This window comes from Panthera onca, chromosome B2 (assembly GCF_046562875.1).
Source record: "Panthera onca isolate mPanOnc1 chromosome B2, mPanOnc1 haplotype 2, whole genome shotgun sequence".
NCBI classification, from domain to species: domain Eukaryota; kingdom Metazoa; phylum Chordata; class Mammalia; order Carnivora; family Felidae; genus Panthera; species Panthera onca.
In genome coordinates this window covers 141,940,910-141,964,753 of record NC_138343.1, presented here as the reverse complement: position 1 = coordinate 141,964,753, position 23,844 = coordinate 141,940,910, and the positions used below count along the sequence as shown (strand labels likewise).

The window sequence follows — 23,844 nt, the reverse complement described above, 5'->3', positions numbered from 1 at the left end:
CAGGCAGGATGAAATCCAAAGATGCAAGTCAGTGACTAGTTATATTGAAAAAAAAAAAAAAAAATCCAAGGCTCGGGGGTGCCAGCCAGGATCAACCAAGGAAGAAGGGAAGCGGCAGAGGGCTGTGATAGCAAAGCCACAGGAGAATCTGTTCATTTCTGTCCAGCTGGATGGGGCTCTAACTTAACGAGGTCTTGAGGGGTTTCAAAGATCAGAAGTGGGGATATCAGATCTATTATAGGAATGACAAGAACAGAATTTTCACACTTCAGTGACAAATATCAAGATAAAAGGAACAGATTAAGACACCTGCTTAAAATAGCCTCCAGGGTCAGCTAATCCGGGTTTCAACTTCAAAACAAAATGCAAGGCTGAAGATACTCCATCTTTTATTTCCATCTCTGTAAGCCCAGGCAGCCGTGGGTGGGAACCTAGAACTCAAGTGTGCGGGCCTCCAGAGTACTTCTAAAATACGCCTCCTTACAAGAGGATCCCACACCCGGGGCCAACTCCATACAGGGGCCTGTTAACTTAGAGTAAGCCATAATCAGTACTAAAGACAAAGCAGAGAAGGCATAAAAATTACACAAAAATTCCTTTGCTGTCATTAATCCCTGTCCCCTCTGTCCTTCTGGTTTCTGCTTTTCATGGTAACAGTTGATTACATGTTTTGGGAGGATCTTACATAAAATTACCATTATGATAAGTATGTATCGTTTATCCCTTTGTACAAATGAACTTGAGCCACTTATACAGACTTTCAACGTGGATAAAAATTCTCTCTCTGGGCAGCCTTGGGTGGCTCAGTTGGTTAAGCGTCTGACTTCAGCTCAGGTCATGATCTCACGGTGTGTGGGTTTGAGCCCCGCATCGGGCTCTGTGCTGATAGCTTAGAGCCTGGAGCCTGCTTCACCTTCTGTGTCTCCCTCTCTCTCAAAATAAACATTAAAAAAATTATCTCTCTTACATCTCAATAAGTACATATAACATCTCATTTAATCCTTTCAATTCTACCATGTAGGTATCGTTATTCCTATTTAACAGGTGAGGAAACTGAAGCTCAGAGAGGCTACTTAGTTGCAGCTAATACACTGTGAGCTACAATTCTCACCCATTTCCTCTCAACTCCACAGCTTATGCTCACCTACCACAAGATGCTGCCTCCTCTCTGTTAGCGTACGGATATAACCACCTAAAGAATGTATAATGTCCCACTAACAAACTTAATAAAATAAGAAATAGAAATAAAGAGAATTTGCCTGTAACTTATTTTTATAGCATATACTCCCTGTAAGATGTAAAGCAGCAAAATAAATACTGGTACCTTTCCATACTAAATTTTAAGGCTATATTAGAAAAATAAAGAAGCATTTACAGATAGAGCTGATCCTCTTGTCTCAAGGTTTTGAGATCTCCCTGATGTGGGGAACTGATTATTGTAATTCCTACTGAATGGGGGAGGCTTGGCAGTAGGGACATGACCTCAGGATACCCTTAAGTCCTATACACCAGGAGAAAGACTATACTGTGTATTGAAAGCTGCTAAGAGACTATATCTTAAAACGTTCTTCCCACAAAAAAGAAATGGTAATTGTGTGCCGTGATGGAGGTGCCAGTGAACCTTACGATGGCAATTCTGTTATAATATACAAGTGTATCAAATCCACACTTGTGTACTCTAACTTACACAACATTCATGTCACCTATATCTCAATAGAGGTGAAAATAAACAAATAAATACGAAACCACACACAAAATCCTTTTATACCCTTTTGAATACTTTATACTTTTTTAAATATGTCATCTTATTTTTTTAATGTCTCATTTCCTTCTGGTGCTGATTTTCCTGTGCTGTTTATGGGTACTTCAGCCTACAAAACCCTCCCTACAAATGTTCTGCTGCTTTGGAAACAATAAGACTCAAGGCGCACATGCCACAGATGTGGGGTGGGGGTGTCTTGATTCAGCTGCCCCCCAATCAGGGACTTCTGCCCTCCGTCCCCGAGGATCAGGGGTGCCAGCAGAGCATGAATCCACTGCCTGCCCACAGAGCGCCATCTTCCCTAAGAACTGCCCACCTACCAGGATTGGCTGCAGCAGAAGAGAAACATACCAAATGTTTAATCCCAATAGACCCGGGAACAGATACGGGTGCACACTAAGACAACTCCCACAGATTAATGCTTTTGAACAGTTGCTGTCTGCTAGGGAAAAACTCAGCTGTAAATCTGCAGACTTAATCTCTCTCAAATCACACAAAATGACTATTTTTAGAACTGATGGCCAGAATTGTGAAGTTGGTAACATTCAAATCTTAATTTGTGTGGGCAAGTTCACATACTGTGCGTGTCTAAATCCAAAGCAAAAGGACAAGAACGTGAGCTACATTTCGGGGAGCATCAGTGTAGTAGAAATCCAGGGCTCCGGTGAGTTTGATGAAACAAGGACAGGTATTAGCTGGAGAGAGATGCTATTTGTATGGAGGTCTGGTGAGTGGTTAGCGCACAGTCAAGTTGACCACTTGAAGACCTGCCTGTCTCGCTGTCTGATGCCGATCCACGTGAGGGAGGCAAGTGAGTCTGCTCCTCTTCCGTCCTTGGCTATAGCACAGGGACTTTATTAGTGAATGGTCAGTCTCAGCCCCTTCTGGCACATGAAGACACGCCACACACTCGCGAGCCTCACCTCCTGCTGCCCACGAAGCACACCGCACACTCATCTGGGCATCTGTTCATCTACTGTGCTGCCAGTCAGTCATCCAGTTAGCTGTCTGTCAAATGTCTGCAATGGGCCACACACATTCCAAGTGTTGGGGACCAACACAGAATAAAATAAAATCCCTGCCCTCGTGGAGCTGACACTGTGAGGTAGGACAGGAAGAGAGATGCACATCTCAGTCTCTCTGATGGAGAGTACCTGACCATGCTGATCATGTCAGGATAGGGGCCTTGAGAAAGAGCAAGGCGGTCGTTTCAGACAAAGGGGGGCAGAGAAGGCTGCTCCAAGGAGGTAGTTTTAGCAAAGGCCTGACTGAGACGGGCAGTCTATTTATTCTAAAAAATTGAAAGCTTCCTCACCATATTACTATTTTTGTATACTGCAGTGAGTTGCATGGAGTCCTCTAAAAATCTAAGGGGAATGAAAAACAGGCTGTTCTTTTCATATTAAAGATAAGCTGCTCAAGAAAGACAACAAAAGGGTTAAATCCAGCTGTCCCAAGAGAGGGACAGTGAGGCTGTCCGAACCCACTGTTTCTGGCTGATGAGGGCTCCCAGCTGAGGACCAGGGACCAGCCCATGGAGCTGTCTGACCCTGTGGGTGCCAGAGGGCCCTCCCAGCCTCCTACAGCCAGAGCAGCTCTGCCCCTCCTTTCCACAGCTCCCCTAGGAAGTAGAATGTTTTCTGTCTTAGAGGAAATGCGTTCCAATGTCTAACATTGGAAGGGGATGTGTATAATGTCTGTAAAGGTGTGTACGAAGGGAATGTCTAATGTTTGTACAAGTGTGTACAAAGAAAGAAAGCCTTCTAGAACAGTTCACTGTTAAACAGACCAAGTTGGGTGACTGGTCACCATCAAACTGTGTTGGTGGAGCCACGGACAGTTTTGAATATTAAGCTGTAATGATTTGGCCGCTGACTAAGGGGCAGTAAGTAGTAAAAGCCAGCTCAGCATTCAGGCACCCAAACTGCAGTTTTAGAAAATGCACCATTCTTATATTTTCAAAGCTGACAATCCCAGGAAGGACTTTCTTCTCATCCATTTCTAGCAAACCATGGAAAAAGCACTTCTGTGGCAGCTTCGTAAGGATAGGTACAGGGGCACCTGGGTGGCTCAGTCGGTTGAGCGTCTGACTTCGGCTCAGGTCATGATCTCACGGTCCGTGAGTTCAAGCCCCACGTCCGGGCTCTGCACTGACAGCTCAGAGCCTGGAGCCTGTTTCAGATTCTGTGTCTCCCTCTCTCTGCCCCTTCCCCACTCATGCTCTGTCTCTCTCTGTTTCTCAAAAATGAATAAACGTTAAACAAAATTTTTTTTAAAAAAATAGGTACAGTTAGTCCTCAACAAAAAGGGTCAATATATACCTTTGCTAACAGACTTTCCTTCTTGAGTACAGAGTCTATGACCATACCTGCAATCTCTCATTTCACTTTTCAGTTTCCACATCCATCTCTTCCTCTCCCTTCTCTCTTAACATTTTACCCTAATTATATCAACAAAGGAACCTTACAGAATATAAGCCAACTCCTCCAACATGCCTTTAATGCAAACAAACATTCATAAAGCCACAACAAAACCAACCAACCAACCAACAACCCAGACCCAAATTACTGAAGCCTGCAAACTTCAGTCAGTAATGCGAACTCTAAACATCTGCTGTAGATGAACAGATATGCAACTACATATAGATGGTCCCAGAAATAGCTAATGAGGTAAATTACAGGATTTTCAACTACAACAGGTAGAAAGGAAAGGAAAAGAAAGGAAAATGAATTGCAGTGTATTTCCTTTGAAGAGCTTCAGCCATGGGCATTGCTGTTATGAGTAAATCAGGAGAATCCATTTTAAAGCTGAGGCTGCCGCAAGTTTGTGCCCAGCAACGGCTTTGTACGCAATAACCTACAATCTAATTAACTTGGAAATAAATTATCCAATCTAAATTGCATTTAGTTCTTTCTATAAACAGCCCAATAAATTTCCTAACTTCCTTCCTGCTATAAAAATGTCCCTGCCCTCGGACAACTTGAAACAGCACAGATAACATGTAATTTTAGAATCATTACAGAAAAAAGTTGGTGCTCTCTATAATTAATGTTGTACTTGATTTTTTAAATTTTATTTATTTTTTTTTAGAGAGAAAGAGAGCGCATGAGTGGGGGAGTGGCGGGGGGGAGGAGAGGGTAAGAGGGAGGGAGGGAGGGAGGGAGGGAGGGAGAGAGAGAATCCTGAGCAGGCTCTGCACTCAGCTGCAGAGCCTGATGTAGGGCTTAATCCACTGACCCTGGGATCATGACCTGAGCCACAATCAAGAGTTGGTTATTCAACCGACTGAGCCACCCAGGCACCCTGTTGTACTTGATTTTTAGTAACACCATTACTTTACTTTGTATTATTGAGGCAATTTTTTTTCAATGGTTTACACAGATCCTCAAATGAAAAAAAGAATAATTTATTAAAATTCTGAGACACTATATGGATATTTTTCCCCAAAGGATGATCAGCTAAGTTCCCTTCCTATCTCTGAGCCCCAAACAGTTAAAATTCAAGACCTATGTTAGTTTCACAGTTGTATGTTACAGTTGGTGAGAACTTCTACACTGGATGAGGCCGTTGAGCGTCTACCATATTCCAGGCATTTCAAAGAAATGAAGAAAGTGTGGTCTTTGACTTCAAGAAGGTAAGACAAGTACACAGAAAAGTGTAATAAATTTCAGAAGTATCAAACATCCCAGGGGGATGCTTCATGGAGAAGAGGGGTTGCAGCTGTTGGGCAGATTTACATAAGGATGTGACCGTGCTGGCGTTAAGGATGATTTCCCCCAGCTGAGATGGCAGGGAGGGCAATCCTTGTGGAAGGGACAGAATACCAGCAGGAGGGGTGCCCTGAGTCAGTTTGAAGAGTGGACAACACTGAATATACTGGGAGTGTGTTTCATTACTTCAATTCACAAATAAGTTTTTTAATAACTGTAAAAGCCTTATTAACTCAGAAAGAGCTGGAAATGCCCATCCTCTCCCACCTGTCAGGGTAGGGATAGAAAGTCAGCACGACATCTGAGTGAGAAGGCACATAGCCTCCTGGTTCAAACTATCAGCAGAAAGCACTAAAAAGAGCATATGTTGACAACTGTCCATCCATCAATCCACCAGCAAATATTCACTGAGCACCTACTATGTTCCAGACAATGCACCTGCAGTTTCAGTTTTGTTAAGATGAAAACGTTTGGAGATTGGTTGCGCAATAACGTAATACAATTGACAATACTGAACTATACACTTAAAAATGATTAAGACTGCAAATTCTATTATGTGTGTTTTTCCACAACCAAAAAAAGAGAGCTATATTTAAATAATCAATGTCTGCATCTAATTGCAAATTTCCCCGAATCTGGTATACCTGCCTCTTTGAGCTGGGTAAGGTTAGAAAAGAAGTCTTTAGTTTATTATTGCCCCAGTCAATCATCAACTCACTCTCAGACCTGTCTCCACTACACCCCACTAAGAATTTCGTCCTCCACGAGAGCTGATCCAAATCAGAAATGAAGTGGTCTACAGATCTCTGGGAAATAAAAACAAATAGAAAAGGGCTACCTTTCTTTCCCAAAGATTTTTAAGCTTTCTTACTTACTGTTTAACAGTCATTTAGCTAAGATGTAGAAGTACATTACTGGCATAGAAAACATAACATCAGAGTGAATAAATGAAGATTCAGCACATACTTCTGTAAGTGCTAATTTCTGCCTGACGATAAACACCAGCTCCCTCTGCTTACTCATTGTCCACTCTTTTCAGTGGGGGATGTAACAAAGTATTTTGGTTAAAGGCAAAAACATGTTTCTCCCTTATTTCTTCTGGCTTGCACTCCATAATTTAATTAAGGTCAACGAAAGATTAAAATCTGTCGAAGATAATTATAGGAACTACAGCCACCTCACGGTGTTTAATGGAGCCCGGAGAGCATACTAACACAGTGGCGTTACAATGAAGGTCTGACACACATCCTTACTTGCACAAGCGTGTCCAGGGTGAAGATGTGCTCCCCGCGGACATTGTAGAACTTGACCATGGCACTCTTCAGAAGAGGGCCATTGGGGAGGTCACTGAGCTGGGTCTGCCGTTCCATGCCAGAGACGGCCAGGAGGTCTCCCTGCGTGCACCACTGGGCCACCACCTCTGAAATCACAAAGAAGACAGTCAGCATGAGGATGTGACCCTCCCTGAACCTTCACTGAAGTAGTTTAGAAAACAGAGCTGCTGAGCAAATACAATGGCAGCTCTTACCCTTTCTCTCACGAAGACAATAGCTACCCATTTCTCTGAAGACAGTACAGACTCTATTTAAACAGGTGTCTATCACATGGATGGGGAGCACAGCTCCCTGACACCAAGCTGTATCAGGCCAAACCACGTGATGAAGCCGGCATATTAAATACCTAACTTCAACACCGGCATTACCGTAGAGGGATGTGCAGAAATCTGAGGGAGCAGGTAAGATCATTAATCCCATGACTCTCCATCTGCTGCTTGTGTCCCTGCCCTCAGCGATGACTCTAAGAATTTACAAATGCAAAAAGTAAGTCAAGAGCAAATTCTAAGTTTATATTCATTTGATTTCTGTGCACCACTGGGCAGATAAAGTTCAGATAAAGGACTTATCTGCATATGAAGGCCTTGACTTTTATTCCACATTGGGATGTTATGAGGGCTTAGAAAAGAAGATAAATACTTCTGTTGGATGGAGTGTTGTCAGAAATTGTCAGAAATTTTCACCCTGGAGATGTGATGCCCACCTACCAAGCCACTCGGTACCTATAAAAATGGCTACGAAAGGGTTTGTCAAATCCCAACGTGGCAATTTACTTATTCTGGCTGGTAAAACAAGCTAATAGTACTAATAAGATTTAGAACATAGTTCTCCATCAAGGCCCCAGAAGCCTATCTGGCTCTTACAGAGAGCACTGATATCCAGAACTCAGAGGCCTGAGAGAGGCTGGATGGAGCTGACGGTGCCCTGTCATGACAGGACACGTCTCAGAGCCGGGACCAGATGCCAGCAAGGCCTGGGCTCCATCAGGTCACAAACCATCACAGCACCTTGCTCTTATTCACACGCGGTGCTGACTCTGATGTTAGTAACAGCACATTCTGAGGTCACCAGTGCTCTGTGACTTCCTTTGAAGACCAGACTGTGGTCCCAGGACAAGATGGCTCTCTGGACCCAGGGAAGTGAGAGCCAGCCCATCAGGTGAGCCACCGACAGGAACTAGAGACGGAGGCAGCAGAGGGCTGAGTGAACCCAGCTACAAACACAGAACGAAAAATCTCTACCATCTGAGTCAGTGAAAGCATCAATAAAAGGAGCTTCCCCCCCCCCCCCACTTTTTCTTATAAAAGGATATGAATAAGGACAAGTACAAACCAGGAAATGAAAAATAAGTTAAAAGCATCATCCAAATATCCTGGTGAGTAAGATCTCAAAAAAGATGAGAGGGGGGAAGGCTTGAGGATTTGTGCACGTATTTCACTGTGCTCGGGTATCCAAAGGGCTCAGGTGCTCTGGTGAGAAGCCGGCCATGACAATGAAACTGAAATGACCTTCTCTGGATGACAGTTTTGGCAACACAAGGAAGTCAAGAGGAAGAGCCACTAATGCTGACAGGTAAAGGTGACACAAGCAGAGTCTGCGGTTGTTTAGGATGACAGCGTCCCTGCAACTGCATAAACGAAGAGGACAGCACCCAATTCCCGCGGTTCTGCCGCTAACCCGCTTCGGTCAGGTGGTGAGTGACGAACCTGCACCGTTCTTCTTGCTATTGTTTTAGTAAGATTCTTTGAACTTGCCCCTCAGAAAAGTGGGCTGCTGCTGGGCTGCTGTCCCCGTAGGGGCTGGCGCAGACACACAGTCTGCTCAGACACTGCTCGGCGACCAGAGGCTCTGCTCCCCACACGGGCGCCTGGGCCCGGGGAGCAGGAGTCCGCGCAGCCACAAGCAGACGCCCAGGGAGCTCGTCCCCGCAGTCACCAAGTCATACTGAGACAGCCGTGGTCTCCACAGCCAAGTCACTGTTTAAAAGAGAACAAGTTCTGTAGGAGTAACACCACTTCTTGTTCCGACGATGACACAACCAGCAGCATCAAGGGCCTGAGCCAGTCCTGATGCACATGATGGGCAGGCGTTCACCAGGGGAGCCAGCTTACCCCAGAAAACCCCGTCACAAGGAATTCAGGAGTGGGAGTAAGAAAGAAAAACCACGGACTGTTCAGTGGCAACCAGGGCTGTGTGAGTACCTCCACAGGGGCTGAATCCCCAGGGTGGGACTCTAAAATCCTCATAAATTACTACAAAATCAAAGAAAAATCACATATTTATTCATTTTCTAGATTTCACTTCCATAAAGAAGGAAACAGAAGCCTAGATGTGGTCAGGACAGAAACTATCCTGTCCCAGGAAGTTTTTATAAGTTTATATTAGAATAGAAAATAATCCCCAATGCCTTTGCCCGATCTTTTAGTAATAATTTCACAGTTTCTAAGCCTCTAAAAATTTGTGTCAAAATATAAGCCAGAAGGAACGAACTAAATGCTTTATTCAGTAAGCCTCTTTTCACTTTTCCTGAAGCTCTCAGCAGAGTCTCTAAGGATGTGGGGACTTCCAAGGCACAAAAGAGGCCCATCCTCCTAAAGCACTGATTTTCCTTGATTTTTTAAAAGTAATCTCTATGCTGAACATGGGGCTCGAACCCATGACCCTGATATCAAGAGTCATATGCTCTACTGGCTGAGCCAGCGAGGCGCCCAGCTCTTGATGATTTTGAAGTGTCTGTGGATTTTTGGTCTCTTAAACATTTTATACACAAAAAAATTACCAGAGTCACACAATTCTACGTTAGCTAGACAATCTTATGGATCTTTCTTGGTAAGAGCCGGAAGGGTCAAAATTTGACTTGTAGTGTGCGGTGAGAAAATTTGGTCCTTTTATATTAACAAGAGCCCCTTGTGTGGAAAGTTAGTGCTGGGTCAAATACAGGCAGCCAAGTATTCGTGGAGAAAGAATAGCGCTCTTACCAAACACCACGTGTACTTGAGCTGCTGGTTGGAAGCCTGAGTGAGGTTCACGGGGGCCTTTGTCTCTTGGATGCCCACGTTAGTGATTCATCTATTAGTCATTAGATACATGTGTACTTGTGTGTGTACACGTGGATTTTGTGTTGCCAGAGAGAAAATGAGCATGTGCACAAAGGAGAAACAAATTAAGTAGCAAAGTGTGTGATGGTAAAATAACATGTACTTTTTCCCTTTAATAACAGTGCTTCTGTGAACATGTGGAGGACTGAGCAACAGCGGCGTGTATTCAGTGAGGATGGACCCAACCTCTATCAGCACAGACCGCAGAGGCAGACAGCACCACTGACTGGAACCACTCTCCTTCAAAACCCGCTCTTGGCTTTTACCAGTGTGGTGCAATGAAGTGACAAAAAGAGGAAATGCTGTAAAACAAAGAAACAAACCCTAGGAGTTTAAATTCTTTGATTTTAAGACAAATGTGGGTGAAATGAGCAGTGCCTTTGAGAGCTTGCTTTACGGCAACGGATGAAGTGTCTAGGTCAGAGTTTCTGAGCGCATCGCTGAATTGTTTTTTCCTTGAAGGGTAAGAGAATATGCTACCTCAAAAGACGCCACACCGGCATATAAAAACTATTTTGAGCTGAAGGCAACTGAGAAAGAGCAGATACAAAAATGCTCTCTCTTTTCCCCTATTTGCCCAAAAGCAGGGTGTAAATTTGTGCAGGCACTTGCCCACTCTGCCCCCTGACCAGGAAGGACAGAAGCTAATCGCTGGAGACAACTCTGGACCCTCATCAGCCCACACACAGCTCCAGAAGAATCTACATGACAAACTTCAGGAACTGGCCGTTATCTTCCATTAGTCCTCCCTGTTTACCTTCCCACAATCTGCTACCCTAGAAACTTTAAGTCCTTTCCCTTTGTCTTGTCACTTTTCCAAAAACGTTCTGTTCTGCTGTTAACATGCAATATAAGCCCAAGCTCTACCCACCCATTTGAGTTACTCATCTCTGAAAGCTTCCACAGCTAAATGCAATGCATGTGTTAATAAACTTGTTTCTTTTTCTCTAGTCAACCTGTCTTTGGTCAGTGTAATTTATAGGGTCCCAGTCAGAAAACCTAAGATCTGTAGGGGGAAAACAGTCTTTCTTCCCCTACATTCTCAATAAAAAGTACAGTAACTACAAAAGGTAAAAACCCCAAAAAGGTGTACTAATTTATGGTTCACTATGTGATAAAGAGAAGTCCCCTAAGTTGGGACACTTAGCAGATTCTTCTTTAAGGCAGAATCTCCTCAGCAAACATCTGCAAAACAAAATCACCCACCACCCTATGAATCTGCAATCAAAACACAGTGTAACAGGTGGCGGAGAAGAGGGTGATCACAGGGACCGTGAGCTATCTGCCATTCTGTGTTCTTTGGCAACAACATAAATTACAATGTTGGTGATAAAGCAGAAAATATCATGAGTCATGTTTTTTCACTGGAGAAGCTCTCTGATGATATTTCTTTGAGACAAGCTCTCTGATGATATTTCTTTGAGACAGTAACAGAGAAAGACTAACCCGTTTCAGTCCACCCTATATGACAAGTGACCGACCTGTCCACCACAGGACAGATGACCATGGACGGAGCAAGTTGCCACACGCCACCTTGGCAGATTCTGGCGATCTCTTCCTAGTATTTACCCCATGAAGTTGTGGACAAAAAACAAAACAAAACAAAACAACCTGCTGCCGTTGATAGCACATGTAAGACTGAGTCCTCATAATATTCTGAAACCAAGACAGAAAGAGAAACTGCCTACATCCAGCGCCGATCGGATGACATCAGCTCACTTAAATTTTACCTAACTTCCTGCAATTAAGACGACTCCGTGCAAAAGCATGTCCCCCCATGAAAGTGTGAAAGATTTAGATTAGATTTAGATTTCTAGTCAGGCAATGGGAAGAATGCTAAATTTGCCTGTATTTTTAAGATGAAACTCAAGTCAAAAACTTTCACACTTGGGAAGGCCACCCAGGGTCACCTTCACAAGCCACCTCATATGCATTCCTAACCTTCCACCACAGGCTTGGTGGGGATGTGTCAGAAGTGCTGCTCCAGTGCAATCTAGTTTCACAGACAGAAAACAAAACAACACATTCAAGGAATTAAAAAAAGTTTCCACAGGTAAGCAAGACGACAAAGATTCAGAAAAATTTGCCATATGAGAAATACAAGGGAACTGACTGGTAAGATGTTAATTTCAGTCCTGATCAGACACGTGTCAGAGAACAAAGTTCAGGGCTCCAGGACTAGAGGCAGGTTCTGAGAAATTAATAAACTTAGTTGAAGGTTTAAAAGTAGAATTTCTGAAGAAGAAAAGAAGAGCCTGGACAACCAAATATATGTGAGAATTTATGATGACCACCCCTGCATGTTAGCTCCACAAAGGTCAGAACACTCAGAAAAGAACCTGCAGAAAAGACCAAGGAATGTAAGTTCATCATCATCATCATCATACACACACAGAACTATTTACTCAGCTTCTAAAGGAGCCTATTTGTGGTATAAAGAGGGACTTCTACATAGTTCATGTCCCTCAGGAGTTTAGGCTAAATAATTCCTCACAATTATAGATCTGAAACAGCAAAATGGGACACCCACAAAAAGGAGAACTTGTAAGAATATTCTATAGTTTAAGGGGCGCCTGGGTGGCTCAGTCGGTTAAGCGGCCGACTTCAGCTCAGGTCGTGATCTCACGGTTCGTGAGTTCCAGCCCTGCGTCGGGCTCTGTGCTGACAGCTCAGAGCCTGGAGCCTGTTTCAAATTCTGTGTCTCCCTCTCTCTGACCCTCCCCTGTTCATGCTCTGTCTCTCCCTGTCTCAAAAATAAATAAAACTTTAAAAAAAAGAGTTAAAAAAAAAGAATATTCTATAGTTTTAAAATGGAATCAAGAAGTGCTTAGGGGCAGGCAGACAGGTATGATGCACTCCAATCAACAGTTAAGTTATACGGACTTGAGTCTCCATTATCATCCCTGTGATCCCTGAGTAATTCAGACAGGAAGCACATGACACAACTCTCTGGTCTGAGGCAAGTTCTGAGTGACAGTAGTAACTTGAACTGCACGTTCTGGTTTACCCCTGGTCTTCCATTCGGATTACAGCAGGTCCCTTGAACTTTGAGACCAAAGGCAATCCAGGGATTTCTACACCGTACCATTTAATCCTGAAGAGACAGAACTGTTTTTCCAAAGAACTCATCAGGGTCACAATGTGAGTAAATATTCTTGAATTGCAAAATTCAGAACATGCCAAATGCCTATGGACAGCGATTTTCTTGTGAGAGAACACATTTCATAACATCTGTCAGGGAAGTCAGCATTTGGCGGTTGCTGTTTACATCAATGCCTCAGTCCTGCAGCTGCGGGAACTTTACTGCACAACCATCGGTGTCTTAATACACCTCAAAGTAACAGGGGCTTCTGTGAAACTGCCGTGCTGGGTCTGCTGCCCCAGGAACGGCAGGTGCTGAGGTCCAATACTGTACTGACATCATATGTTAGCCAGAGGCAAACACATACACCCAAGAGAGGGTTACTCGTCGTAGTAGGTAAAGACAGAAAGGCGAAGACTGTCAGGAATCCCTCCTCAAGATAAGCCTCGGTGTCAACTTGTCACATAAGCACAGGAGCAAAAGGAAGTGGCCTTCATTAACAGACTCCATTAAGCCCACGGACGGGCAGGAATGGATAAGTACTGGGTGCGGGACACCCACCGGAAGGCAAACGCACACAGGGCTGATGGGTGGGCTTGGGGTCACGTGCAGCCTTCTGTACCTTTCAGCCCTGAGCGGATGACAGTAGGAGACAAGTCGTCATAGTTGTTCATTAAGCTGATGTCCCCCGAGGTGAAGCTGACGGTGAGCAGCGGCTTGATGTTCTGCACCGGGATGGGATACGCTGCTGGACCATCTGCCGGGACAAAAGTGCTGAGTAAAAAGGAGGCAAGGCACACATGACCCAAATCTAGGGCACACTGCTGCAGTCTGGCAGAGGGCTTTAACAACTGCCTGACACTGCAGACCAGACTCTGGACTGGGATGTCACTGAGTAAGGCAACACTGTACATAGCACTCAGGAATTACGTGGGGCCGTCAGGAGGAGCGCCACCGGGGAACCCTGGAATGAGAAGCAGGACGGGGACAGATGGCCCTGGAGGCACCAGGTGGGGCTCCTTGGGCTCTGGGGTATGGTGATGAGAACACACGTGAAGATTATTAACTCATGTGTTAATGCGTCATGTTTCTAATGATGTGTAAACACAAATTGTTATTTTAACGTCACATAACATGTAAGGATGGTGGAAAGAAGGATGAAAACAATTTCTTAATCTTGGTCCAATGTACAGAGAAAAGTTGCTTTTCAACACTAATGCCCTTTCATTGGACATTATAGGAAATAGGGAGCCACAGCAGCCACAACGAGTAAGTTTTTACCATAAGAGACTCCAAACCTGGAGAGAAAGCCAAGGTTGGCTGTGGCTCATAAACAATTCTGCTACATCTGCAGTGCACAGCCAGTATAAAGAAAATTCCGCTCCGTAAGTTCAAGGAGTACTCATGGATGCTAAGGAAGAACAGTGATGGGTCATGTTCTGGATTCTTCCACATGCTGCTTCAAAAGTAAAAGTCAGTCCCTCCCACAGGCCAAGATAAATGAGGGTTCTTTCAGAAGGCCCCCTGCAGGCCTCATACCCATGCCAAGTTCATCCCTGGGAGCCATCCAGAGTGGGCTGGCCTGACATCAGCACACTCGCCCCACCTCAGCCCTGCCTGTGGAGGATCCTCAGGTATTACTTTCCTCTGCTTCATTTTCAGATGCTGTACGTACCTACCTCTGTGCTCAAATCCCCTAGGCCACCAAGAAAAACCCAGCTCTATGTGAAAGGCAAATCCCAGTCATCCTCCAAATTGCCGCATGGCTCTGACAAGGGAAATGTATTAAAGCAGCAGCCGGGGTCTAAATTCTATCCTTGGACTCATTCTGAACCTGCTTTATAACTTGCTCTCTAGATCTTGTTTTTTCCCCATAATACATGGGGCTAAGTGAATCTGCAGTCAATCTAGTAAAGTTCTGTTTTAAAAGTGTGCTGACAAGTATCCAACCTTGTATAACACGGACTTTATTACTATGAGGCTGGAGAAATAGTCAACACTTCACTCAGGTTGGGGCCCTACTAGGAAAGGCTATGTTTATGTCTCAGATAGAAGTACATTCTCCTTCCCCCAACCCCATGCACCCTGAAACCCTACCCCCAACAGATCTAAAGTTTCTTTCATGTGGGGCGCCTGGGTGGCTCAGTCGGTTAAGCAACCAACTTCGGCTCAGGTCATGATCGCATGCTTGTGAGTTCGAGTCCCATGTCAGGCTCTCTGCTGGCAGCTCAGAGCCTGGAGCCTGCTTCAGATTCTGGGTCTTCCCCTCTCTCTGCCCCTCCCATGCTCATGTTCTGTCTCTCAACAATAAATAAACGTTAAAAAAATTGTTAAAGTTTCCTTCATGTGAAAATAGTCGTCTCCTTAAACAAACGACTGAATGAATGTGTGAATGTCTCTGGGAAGCATCATGTCTTATATCATGTCTGGGACAAAATGAGAGCATTCCAAGTACCAATGGGGGCAGATGCTGATGGGGGACACAGTTAAAGATCTATTCCCCGGACCAGCAGCTCACAGGATGAATGTGCCCACAGTCACCGGAGAGGGGAGCAGTGCGAGGACAGAAGTCCTGCAGCAGTATGACCAAGTCTGATCTCCTACTATTTCACAATGTATTTTTCCTTAAAAAAAAAAAAAGAGGAATGGGGTACTAGGGAAGTGCCATGGTCCTGAGGAGGCCAATGACGAATGCTGCTGTTGGGTGATGGCCAGCATCAACATCAAAGGTCTCTGGCTTTTTGTGTGTGTATGTGGGAGGTGTGTCTGTCACATGTGTGGGAGATAAAATGCACTGCAAAAGTGAAGGAGGCTGGAGTCTGAAATCATCCCCACCAAGAGTCTGAAACTTTTCCTTAGGTCCAAATATTAAAAAACTAGATGCCAATTAATCTAAACTGACATTGCTGTGAAACTTACAGGGGAAGACAGGTTCTTCTGAACTGAGAAAAGGAAGTTTCCCCCCAAAAGACAGAAGAGGGGCATGGACAGCAGCCCCATTACTGGCCTGCATTACAGGCAAAACTAATCCTTTTCTCACACAACTAAAGCTACAGGTTTTAATGACATTAGGGATTTGGAACACCACAGATTAAGTTATAGTAATAGCACAGCATTTCTCATCTCCAGCTCTCTTTATTCTTGCTAAGCAGCTAAGCCCCACAACTCCCTAGGGACATGAAAAGGGTCATTTCATGTCTAGCAAAACCTAAGCCAACGGAGCTTCATCCACCTGCGCGGTGATTCTGAGAAAAGGGATGGCAGAGGGAAGACAGCCGAATCAAGACCAGACGTCAGGCTGCCCTGCCTTGTGCTTCACCGGAGCTCTTCCCAGTGGGTCAGGGCGCTGCACCTGTGGTGGACTTCACCCTCCTCCTCCGGCTTCCTACCTTGGGGCGGGGAGTAGTCGTCTGAGTCCGTGTCGCTCTCGCTGCTGTCCTCCACCAGGAAGGCGGGGCAGTTCCAGGACATGCTGAGGATGCCGTCGGACTCGTGCAGGAGCACGTGGGCCAGCATCCTGCCGTGGCAGTCCATGACGATCACCTGCCCGTCGGCCGTGCCAAACAGCACCTGCAACCAAGGACGGGAACCCTTGACGGACCAGGAGAAAGGACTGCGGTTTCTGGCAAAACTCATCACCTTAACTTGTGAAGATGTACAAAATATATTTAGGACTCAAAAAACAGAGCAGTTAAGCAGCTGAGGCGATACACAAAGCATTAAGTACCAGAAACTTAGCTGGCTATTAACTTGCAAGCATTTTAGTCCTCCAATACTGAAATGTGACTAACGGCAAAATAAATACATTTGTTATGGAGTATGGATATTTACAAATACCAGCAAAATCACTGTCTTTTTGCTCACTGTTTTTGTTTTTTGCATGTTTTATTCTTTTGGTTGGAGAAGGAGGGTTAGGAAGAGGGTAATATTTATTTTTCTTGAATGAAAAAAAGCAGCAGCGGAGGTTTGGTAAGAATTTCTCAAATTGAGAAGAAAAACTTCAGGTGTATGTTTGACCAAAGAGAAAATATATTTGGTTATATAAGCAGGTTATCTAACCACATTTGGAAAAGATGCTCCTGAAATAGTTTGTCTAATGTTTTATTTGACTAAGAGGAATAGTCTTTTGTATTAATAATTAATGTTATAATGTGTTAACAGTATTAACACATTCACTGAGTGCTTACTTTGTGCTAAGCACTATATTAAGAGCTTTACCTCACGTATTGTCAAAATAATCCTGGGAGTTAAGTACCAGCACTGTTGATAGAGAGCTCAGATGGGCCTGACACCCTCACTTCACCCGGTCTGGGGCGCAGGAATGTGCTCGGGGTGCAGGCAAGTGCATGGGCAGAGCTGAAGCACAGGCAGGGCAGAGGAGAGGTTAGCCCCCCTTCATCCGAGCAACAGAGGCACCATCTCACAGCTGCTGGAAGCCCCCTGACATGAGCTGTGTCTTCTAGCTGGATGACCGACCCCACGGGAAGCAGGACCTCCAGGGGGAGTACACCATGTTCTCTTCTGTTTTGTGTGGTAGTAGTTTCTGCATCTGTTGGCATTAAAACTTTGTATCTTTTGTGTTTAATGAGATCCTTGTGTCCATCAGCAACTGATCAGGAGAAGCATGAAAAGTCTTTCCATCTTACAGCTGCAGAAACAACCTGAGAGGTCAAGTCAGTTGACAAGGCCATTAGGTGATCAGGCCACCGGGCTCTCTTACTGGAAAGGCTAGGATTTACACAGAGGGAAAGTTATTTAGGGTGTGTTAGGTCCTTGCCTCCTTTTGCTATTAAGATTTTGACATTAAGCTCCTTGGGGGCAAAGACTGTCCACAGCTATCTCCCTGGCACCTAACAACTTTGGGTACAGAGAGCACTTAATAATATTTATTACTAAATAAAGTCAGTGACCATCAAAAGGCATTTTTAGTACATAAATCCTGACTATTAAGATAGATTAATTGCAGGGGAGATATATTTCATTTAAGTAGTAAAACACTCACAGAATTTACAGAGCTGTTTTAGAATAAATCAACTGTCCATCAAACATTCCTCTAGAAGCGCCTGGGTGGCTTAGTCAGTTGAGCATCCGACTTCGGCTCAGGTCATGATCTTGTGGTTTGGGAGTTCGAGCCCCACGTTGCTACTATCTGTGCAGAGCCCACTTTGGATTCTTTGCCTCCCTCTTTCTCTGTCCCTCCCCGGCTCACACTCTCTTAAAAATAAACAAACATTGGGGCGCCTGGGTGGCTCAGTCGGTTAAGCGTCCAACTTCAGCTCAGGTCACGATCTCACTGTCCGTGGGTTCGAGCCCCGTGTCGGGCTCTGTGCTGACAGCTCAGAGCCTGGAGCCTGTTTCAGATTCTGTGTCTCCCTCTCTCTGTGACCCTCCCCCGTTAATGCTCTGTCTCAAAAATAAACATTAAAAAAAAATTTAAAAAAAAATTAAAAAATATTCCTTTAAACATGTCTGTATTTTAATGAATGAAAATTTAAAAAAAGGCTCAAACCATTTTCTCCAGGAGCAAAAAGGAATCTATTACTGCACTGGGCTTAAATAAAAAACACACAAACTACTAGGAATACAATAAAACATTTTAGAAGAAGCTGAGTTTTTGGCTAGCAATGGAGAAAATTAGTATCTGCTGGCACGTCTGCAAAGCCCTCGTGCAGCGCTGGCACAGGGATCAAGACACTGGGGGTGGTCAGACCTGCTAAAGCCCTGGAAGAGGCACCTGCTGAATGCGCTTGGTAGGCAGTTTTCAATGGTGATAAATATGGAATGTGTCTTCTTGTAGCTTTAACTGAGATGTAAATTTATGTATTTTCAAGGAAAAAGATGTGTGGGAACCTATCAGGCCAATGTCATGGGTGATGTCCCCAGCAAGCAGGCTGTTTTTGTCCCCCTTCCCACATTCTCAATTTGCTCACGTATGTTTTGAAGAGCAGCCATGCCTTGGTGCTGGGTGAAGGGGTTATTTGATATAATTTATGACTTCTGTTTCTAATAAAGATAGCTCATTGGCAGGCCACAGCCAGCAGCAGTTACTTTTCACAAGTACCCAGAATTAATATGTACCAATCCCAAACAAGTTTCCACCCCCTGCTCTTATGGGTTCACATTACCCTGGTCTTCCACTGGTGCAATCATCACTATTTTCATACCTTTCTGTGCAATATTTCACTTCTGTCTGACTCCCATGCTAGACTGTAAGCTTTTCAGGGCATGGCCCATATGTGCTCTGCTCACTACTATCTCCCCAGGGACTGTCATAGTTGATGTCACATGGCAGTAAGTATTTGTGAAGGGAGGGAGGAAATGCCTCTGCATTGAAGGATCTTTTGAGCAATGCTCACATTTTTCCATTTTAGAGAAGAACAGTTACCAGACAATAGAATAGACATCTAATTTCTGAATAAAGGACGGGTGACTTAGTGAGGCATCAGTGTTCAACATTACACTAAAGCCAGCCCCCAAATTCCCCGCCATGAATCAATTCCAACTATAGCTCTCCTGGGAAGATAACGCACTATTAAGATCAGAGAGAAGGAAAAAAGCAGCACTAACAGTCTAGTTGTCAAGCGGTGTTGGAGGAAGTTACTCTGTTTGGGAAAAAGTATGTCACAGATAACTTGAGAACACTGACACAACATGAAATCAGATTTTTTAAAAATCTCTTCTATTTCAAGTTCTTTTCATGCCTAAACACTTCCAATGAGACAAAGCTTATGTCAGCAAAGGCCTGTAAGAGAATAAGCCAGAGAAGTCTAATAATAATGAATACACAAACAGGCACATGCGTCAATCTCTGCTTCTACTCCCTAATTCTGGTGCTTTAGATAGGTTGGTGCTGGCTCCTCCTTCCCAGCTGTGTCTCTTCTTCTAAGCTTGGTCCTGGGTGGTCTTCCCTCTCTAGGAAATCACAGTTGTGCTCATGGCTTCAAAGATCCTGTCCAAGGCTGGATCGTGCTCAAGCCTCCCTCCTAAGCTCCAGACTCCCACATCAGACTGACTACCTGCCATCTACACCTGGATGTGCAAAAGGCCCTTCAGAACCAACATGTCCCAGATGAAATGCATGACTTCATCCTTTCCCCAACCTACACACACACACACACACACACACACACACACAGAGCCAGGCCCTCCTGCAGCAAAGACTGTGGCTTGTGTTTTATCTCCAATGTCTAGTACAGTGTCTGGTATAGAACAGGTGCTCAGACATCATGTGTGAAGGCTTTGGGGACCCACCACATAGAATTAATCTCATTCTAACCATGCCCCCCACAGCACTTTCAACTTCGCTGTTTTCGCATACCTGTTTCCCGTTAAACTGTGAGCTTCTTGAGGGCAGGTCTGCACCCCCAGGTTCTCATATGTCGCTGGTCACAAGCAAAAATGTTCAGGGACTATTAATAAATGTATTTCTGCCCAAAGCTTTGGCCTTTACTCAAATTTTCCTACAAATGAAGCAAAAAATTCTTTCCTTTCTGTTTTAAACTATCAAATCCTCCCATAAAACTGGCCTCAAAAATACTTGCAATAATGGATAAAGTAAATTTCTGTCTCATATTTTTCCTGCTGTTTTCTCTGTTGGATTGCAGGCTTCATGTCGGGGCAGGGACAATATTCCCTCTGTTACATGTACACCAAGAACCAAACAAGCTGGGAGAAAGCTGCTGGTCCTCAGGCCACACCTGTTCAATGGCTGTCCCTCACTTCAGGCAGTGTTTAGTAACCGTGTACTCCATTCTAAACTATTTTTAGATGTAATTATTTTAAAATATAACACAATTATTACCAGTAATTTAAAATGAACCAAGCCACAAAACAAAGGTGGTAGGAAAAAAAGATATAAAATCATTCACAAGATTTACGTTTTGGAACCAGTGATATGTCATCAGTACTTTTATTTTGGGATACCAGTATTCATCTAAATTCTTGAATAAAAACGATATTAGGAAGTTTCAATTATAAAAATACACACTTCTGTAAATGCTCACCTCTTTTGTAGCAGAGTTTAACTAGTAGCCATTGGAACTAGTTCCAGAAGGAATTGACCTTTTTGTCTGTTTGCTTTTGTGATTTAAAACTAGGGGGGCAGATAACAAAGTGATTACACATTCCTACCAGTTACCTCCACCCTGTTGGTGGCAAATGTCTAAATGTGCCACTGTGGAGACAGGAATGAAGGGACCGTGTCCCTTTGCTCTTTAGAAGGATTCTTCTCTTCAGAAATACCACTGAAGTCAAAATTTATTTTTGAAAGACCTCCCTATTGGGGTTTCAGAGCACTACCTTTCAAATGCTTCAAGACAGACTGGAACATTTTGCAACTAAAGAGTCACTGAAATCGGACAGTTGTAAATGACAGAATTTCTCAACTGATTAACAGAGTATTTCCTGGAGTTTTTTTTTTTTTTAAAGATGAAATGTAATTTCACAGTTGACTATATCAATAATTTCTAAAACAGACATTTTAAGACTTATTCTAGGGCACTTGGGTTGCTCAGTTGGTTGAGTGTCCAACTCTTGATTTTGGCTCAGGTCATGATCTCACGGTTCATGAGACGGAGTCCAGCATCAGGCTCTGTGCTGACAGTGCAGTGCCTACTTGGGATTCTCTCTCTCTCCTCTCTCTCTGTCCCTCCCCTACTCATGAGTACTCTCAAAAATAAATAAGCATTAAAAAAAAAAAAAAAGAAAGAAGACTTATTCTGATAAATATGGGAAAGAAACCCCACTAAAAATATCTACAATAAAAAATTTGTACCTTTGGGTTAAACACGTAATTTTGGTCTTTGCACTGCTTCACTGCAGAACCACCTCTTACAAACTAACTCATAAAGGTGACACACTATCCTATGTTTAAAGAGTTTCAGAGAAGGAAAGACTTTCTGCCCCAGGCATCAATTTTGATGTTAAGTAATTCCCACTGTTAGAACATTCTTCTCCAAATCTTTTAGGTTCCATTTTTAAGTTTATTCACCCTTCTAAGATGCCCACACATGGTTTCTGGGGTGGAGGGAAATGGTCTGAGTACACACCTAATTAAAACACACATTTAACTAGAATATTTCCAGAAATCATTGGAAATAGCATTATCTCTGGGGAAACAGAAATAGGTGGCTTGGGGATGGTAGAGGAAATGGGATTTTTCATCATATATCCTTTTTTGAATGTTTAAAATTTTACACCATGTGAATATAGTATAAAAATATATTTAAATATGCACTGAATGAGGTAGAGAAAAGTGTTGCAGGAATACAGCTCTTTATCAGGTCTTTGGAGTAGGGTGAAAATGTGAGATCATGATTGGAGCTGAAGTTGGACACTTAACGCCTGAGCCACCCAGGCACCCCTAAGATACTTCTACTTTTTCCTTTCCTATTCAAATGCCTTTTATTTCTTTTTCTTGCCTAATTGCTCTTAAATTTCCAGTACCATGTTGAATAGAAATGGAGAGAGTGGTCATACTTGCCTTGTTCCTGATCACAGAGCTAAAACTTTCAGTTTTTCACTGTTAAGCATGATATGAGCTGTGAGATCTTCATATATGGCTTTTACCATGTTGAAGTAATTTCTTTCTATTCTTAGTTTAGAAATTTTTATTATGCAAGTGTGTTGAATTTCATCAAATATTTTTTCTGCATCTATGGAGGGGATCATATGGTTCTTATCCTATATTCTGTTAATGTGGTGTATCACATTAGTTGATTTTCATATTTTGTACATCCTTGCCGACCAGGAATAAATCCCACTTGCCTACTGTGTATTATCCTTTTAATTTGCTGCTTAATTCAGTTTACTAGTATTTTGTTGAGGATTTTTGCATCTATATTCATCAAGGATATTGGTCTGTAATTTTCTTCTAGTGTTTTTGTCAAGCTTTGGTATTAGGGTAATGCTAGCCTCTTAAAATAAGCTTGGAAGTATTCCCTGCTCTTCAAGTTTGGGGGAGAGAGAGAGAGAGAAAGAATGGTGTTAATTCTTTGAATGTTTGGCAGAATTCACCAATTAAGCCATCTGGTGCTGGCATTTTCTTCCTGTGAGGTTTCTGATTACTGATTCAATCTTGTTGCTAGTTATAGGTCTGCTCAGATTTCCTATTTCTTTATGATTCAGTCTTGGTAAGTTGTATGTTTCTAGGAATTTACCCATTTCTTTTAGGTTATCCAAATTGTTGGCATGGAACTGTTCACAGTAATTTCTAATGATCCTTATTTCAGTGGCATTAGTTGTATTATCTCCTCGCTCACATTTTTTTTTTTTTTTAGATTTATTTTTAAGTAATCTCTACACTCAATGTGGGGCTCAAACTTACAACCCAGACAGAGATTAAGAGTCACACATTCTACTGAATGAGCCAGCCAGGGGCCCCTCCTCTTTCATTTCTGATTTTTTTGTTTTGTTTGTTTTCATTTAATTTTACCTGAGTCATCTCTTTTTTAACTTAGTCTAAACTTTTGTCAGTTTTATTGATCTTTTCAAAAAATCAACTCTTAGTTTCATTTTTTTATTTTTCTATTTTCCATTTCATTTTATTTTTGCTCTAAACCTCAGTATTTCCTTCCTTCTGCTAACTTGGCCTGAGTCTGTTCTTTTTCTAGTTCCTTGAGTTGTAAAATTAGATTGTTTGAGATCTTTCTTCTTTTCTTCATCGTCAGTATTTATTGATATAAATGTCCCTCTTAGTGCTACTTTTGCTGCATCCCATAAGTTTTGGCAGGTTGTGTTTTCATTTTCATTAGTTTCAAGGTATTTTCTAATTTTCCTTTCAGTTTCCTCACTGACCCATTTGGTTAATCAGGGGTACGTTCTTAAATTTTCACATATTTGTGAATTTTCCAATATTACC

The 23,844-nt window shown here is 43.2% G+C and overlaps 1 protein-coding gene and 1 long non-coding RNA gene across 7 annotated transcripts in view; one reads left to right on the top strand and one right to left on the bottom strand.

Moving 5' to 3' along the window:
* Nucleotides 1–23,844, bottom strand: part of TULP4 (TUB like protein 4) — a 242,909-nt gene that overhangs the window by 25,634 nt on the left and 193,431 nt on the right. For all 6 annotated transcript variants that reach the window (XM_060617011.3, XM_060617012.3, XM_078447515.2 and 3 more), the window contains 3 exons: nucleotides 16,376–16,556; nucleotides 13,609–13,743; nucleotides 6,726–6,892 (listed from right to left, as the gene is read on the bottom strand). In XM_060617011.3, the coding sequence (XP_060472994.2) occupies nucleotides 6,726–6,892; nucleotides 13,609–13,743; nucleotides 16,376–16,556 (483 nt within the window). The remainder of the gene's footprint in view (nucleotides 1–6,725; nucleotides 6,893–13,608; nucleotides 13,744–16,375; nucleotides 16,557–23,844) is intronic.
* LOC132667800 (uncharacterized) lies at nucleotides 7,219–10,859 on the top strand. The gene is made up of 2 exons (XR_009605369.3): nucleotides 7,219–8,999; nucleotides 10,027–10,859. It is a non-coding gene; the product is annotated as an uncharacterized LOC132667800 (long non-coding RNA).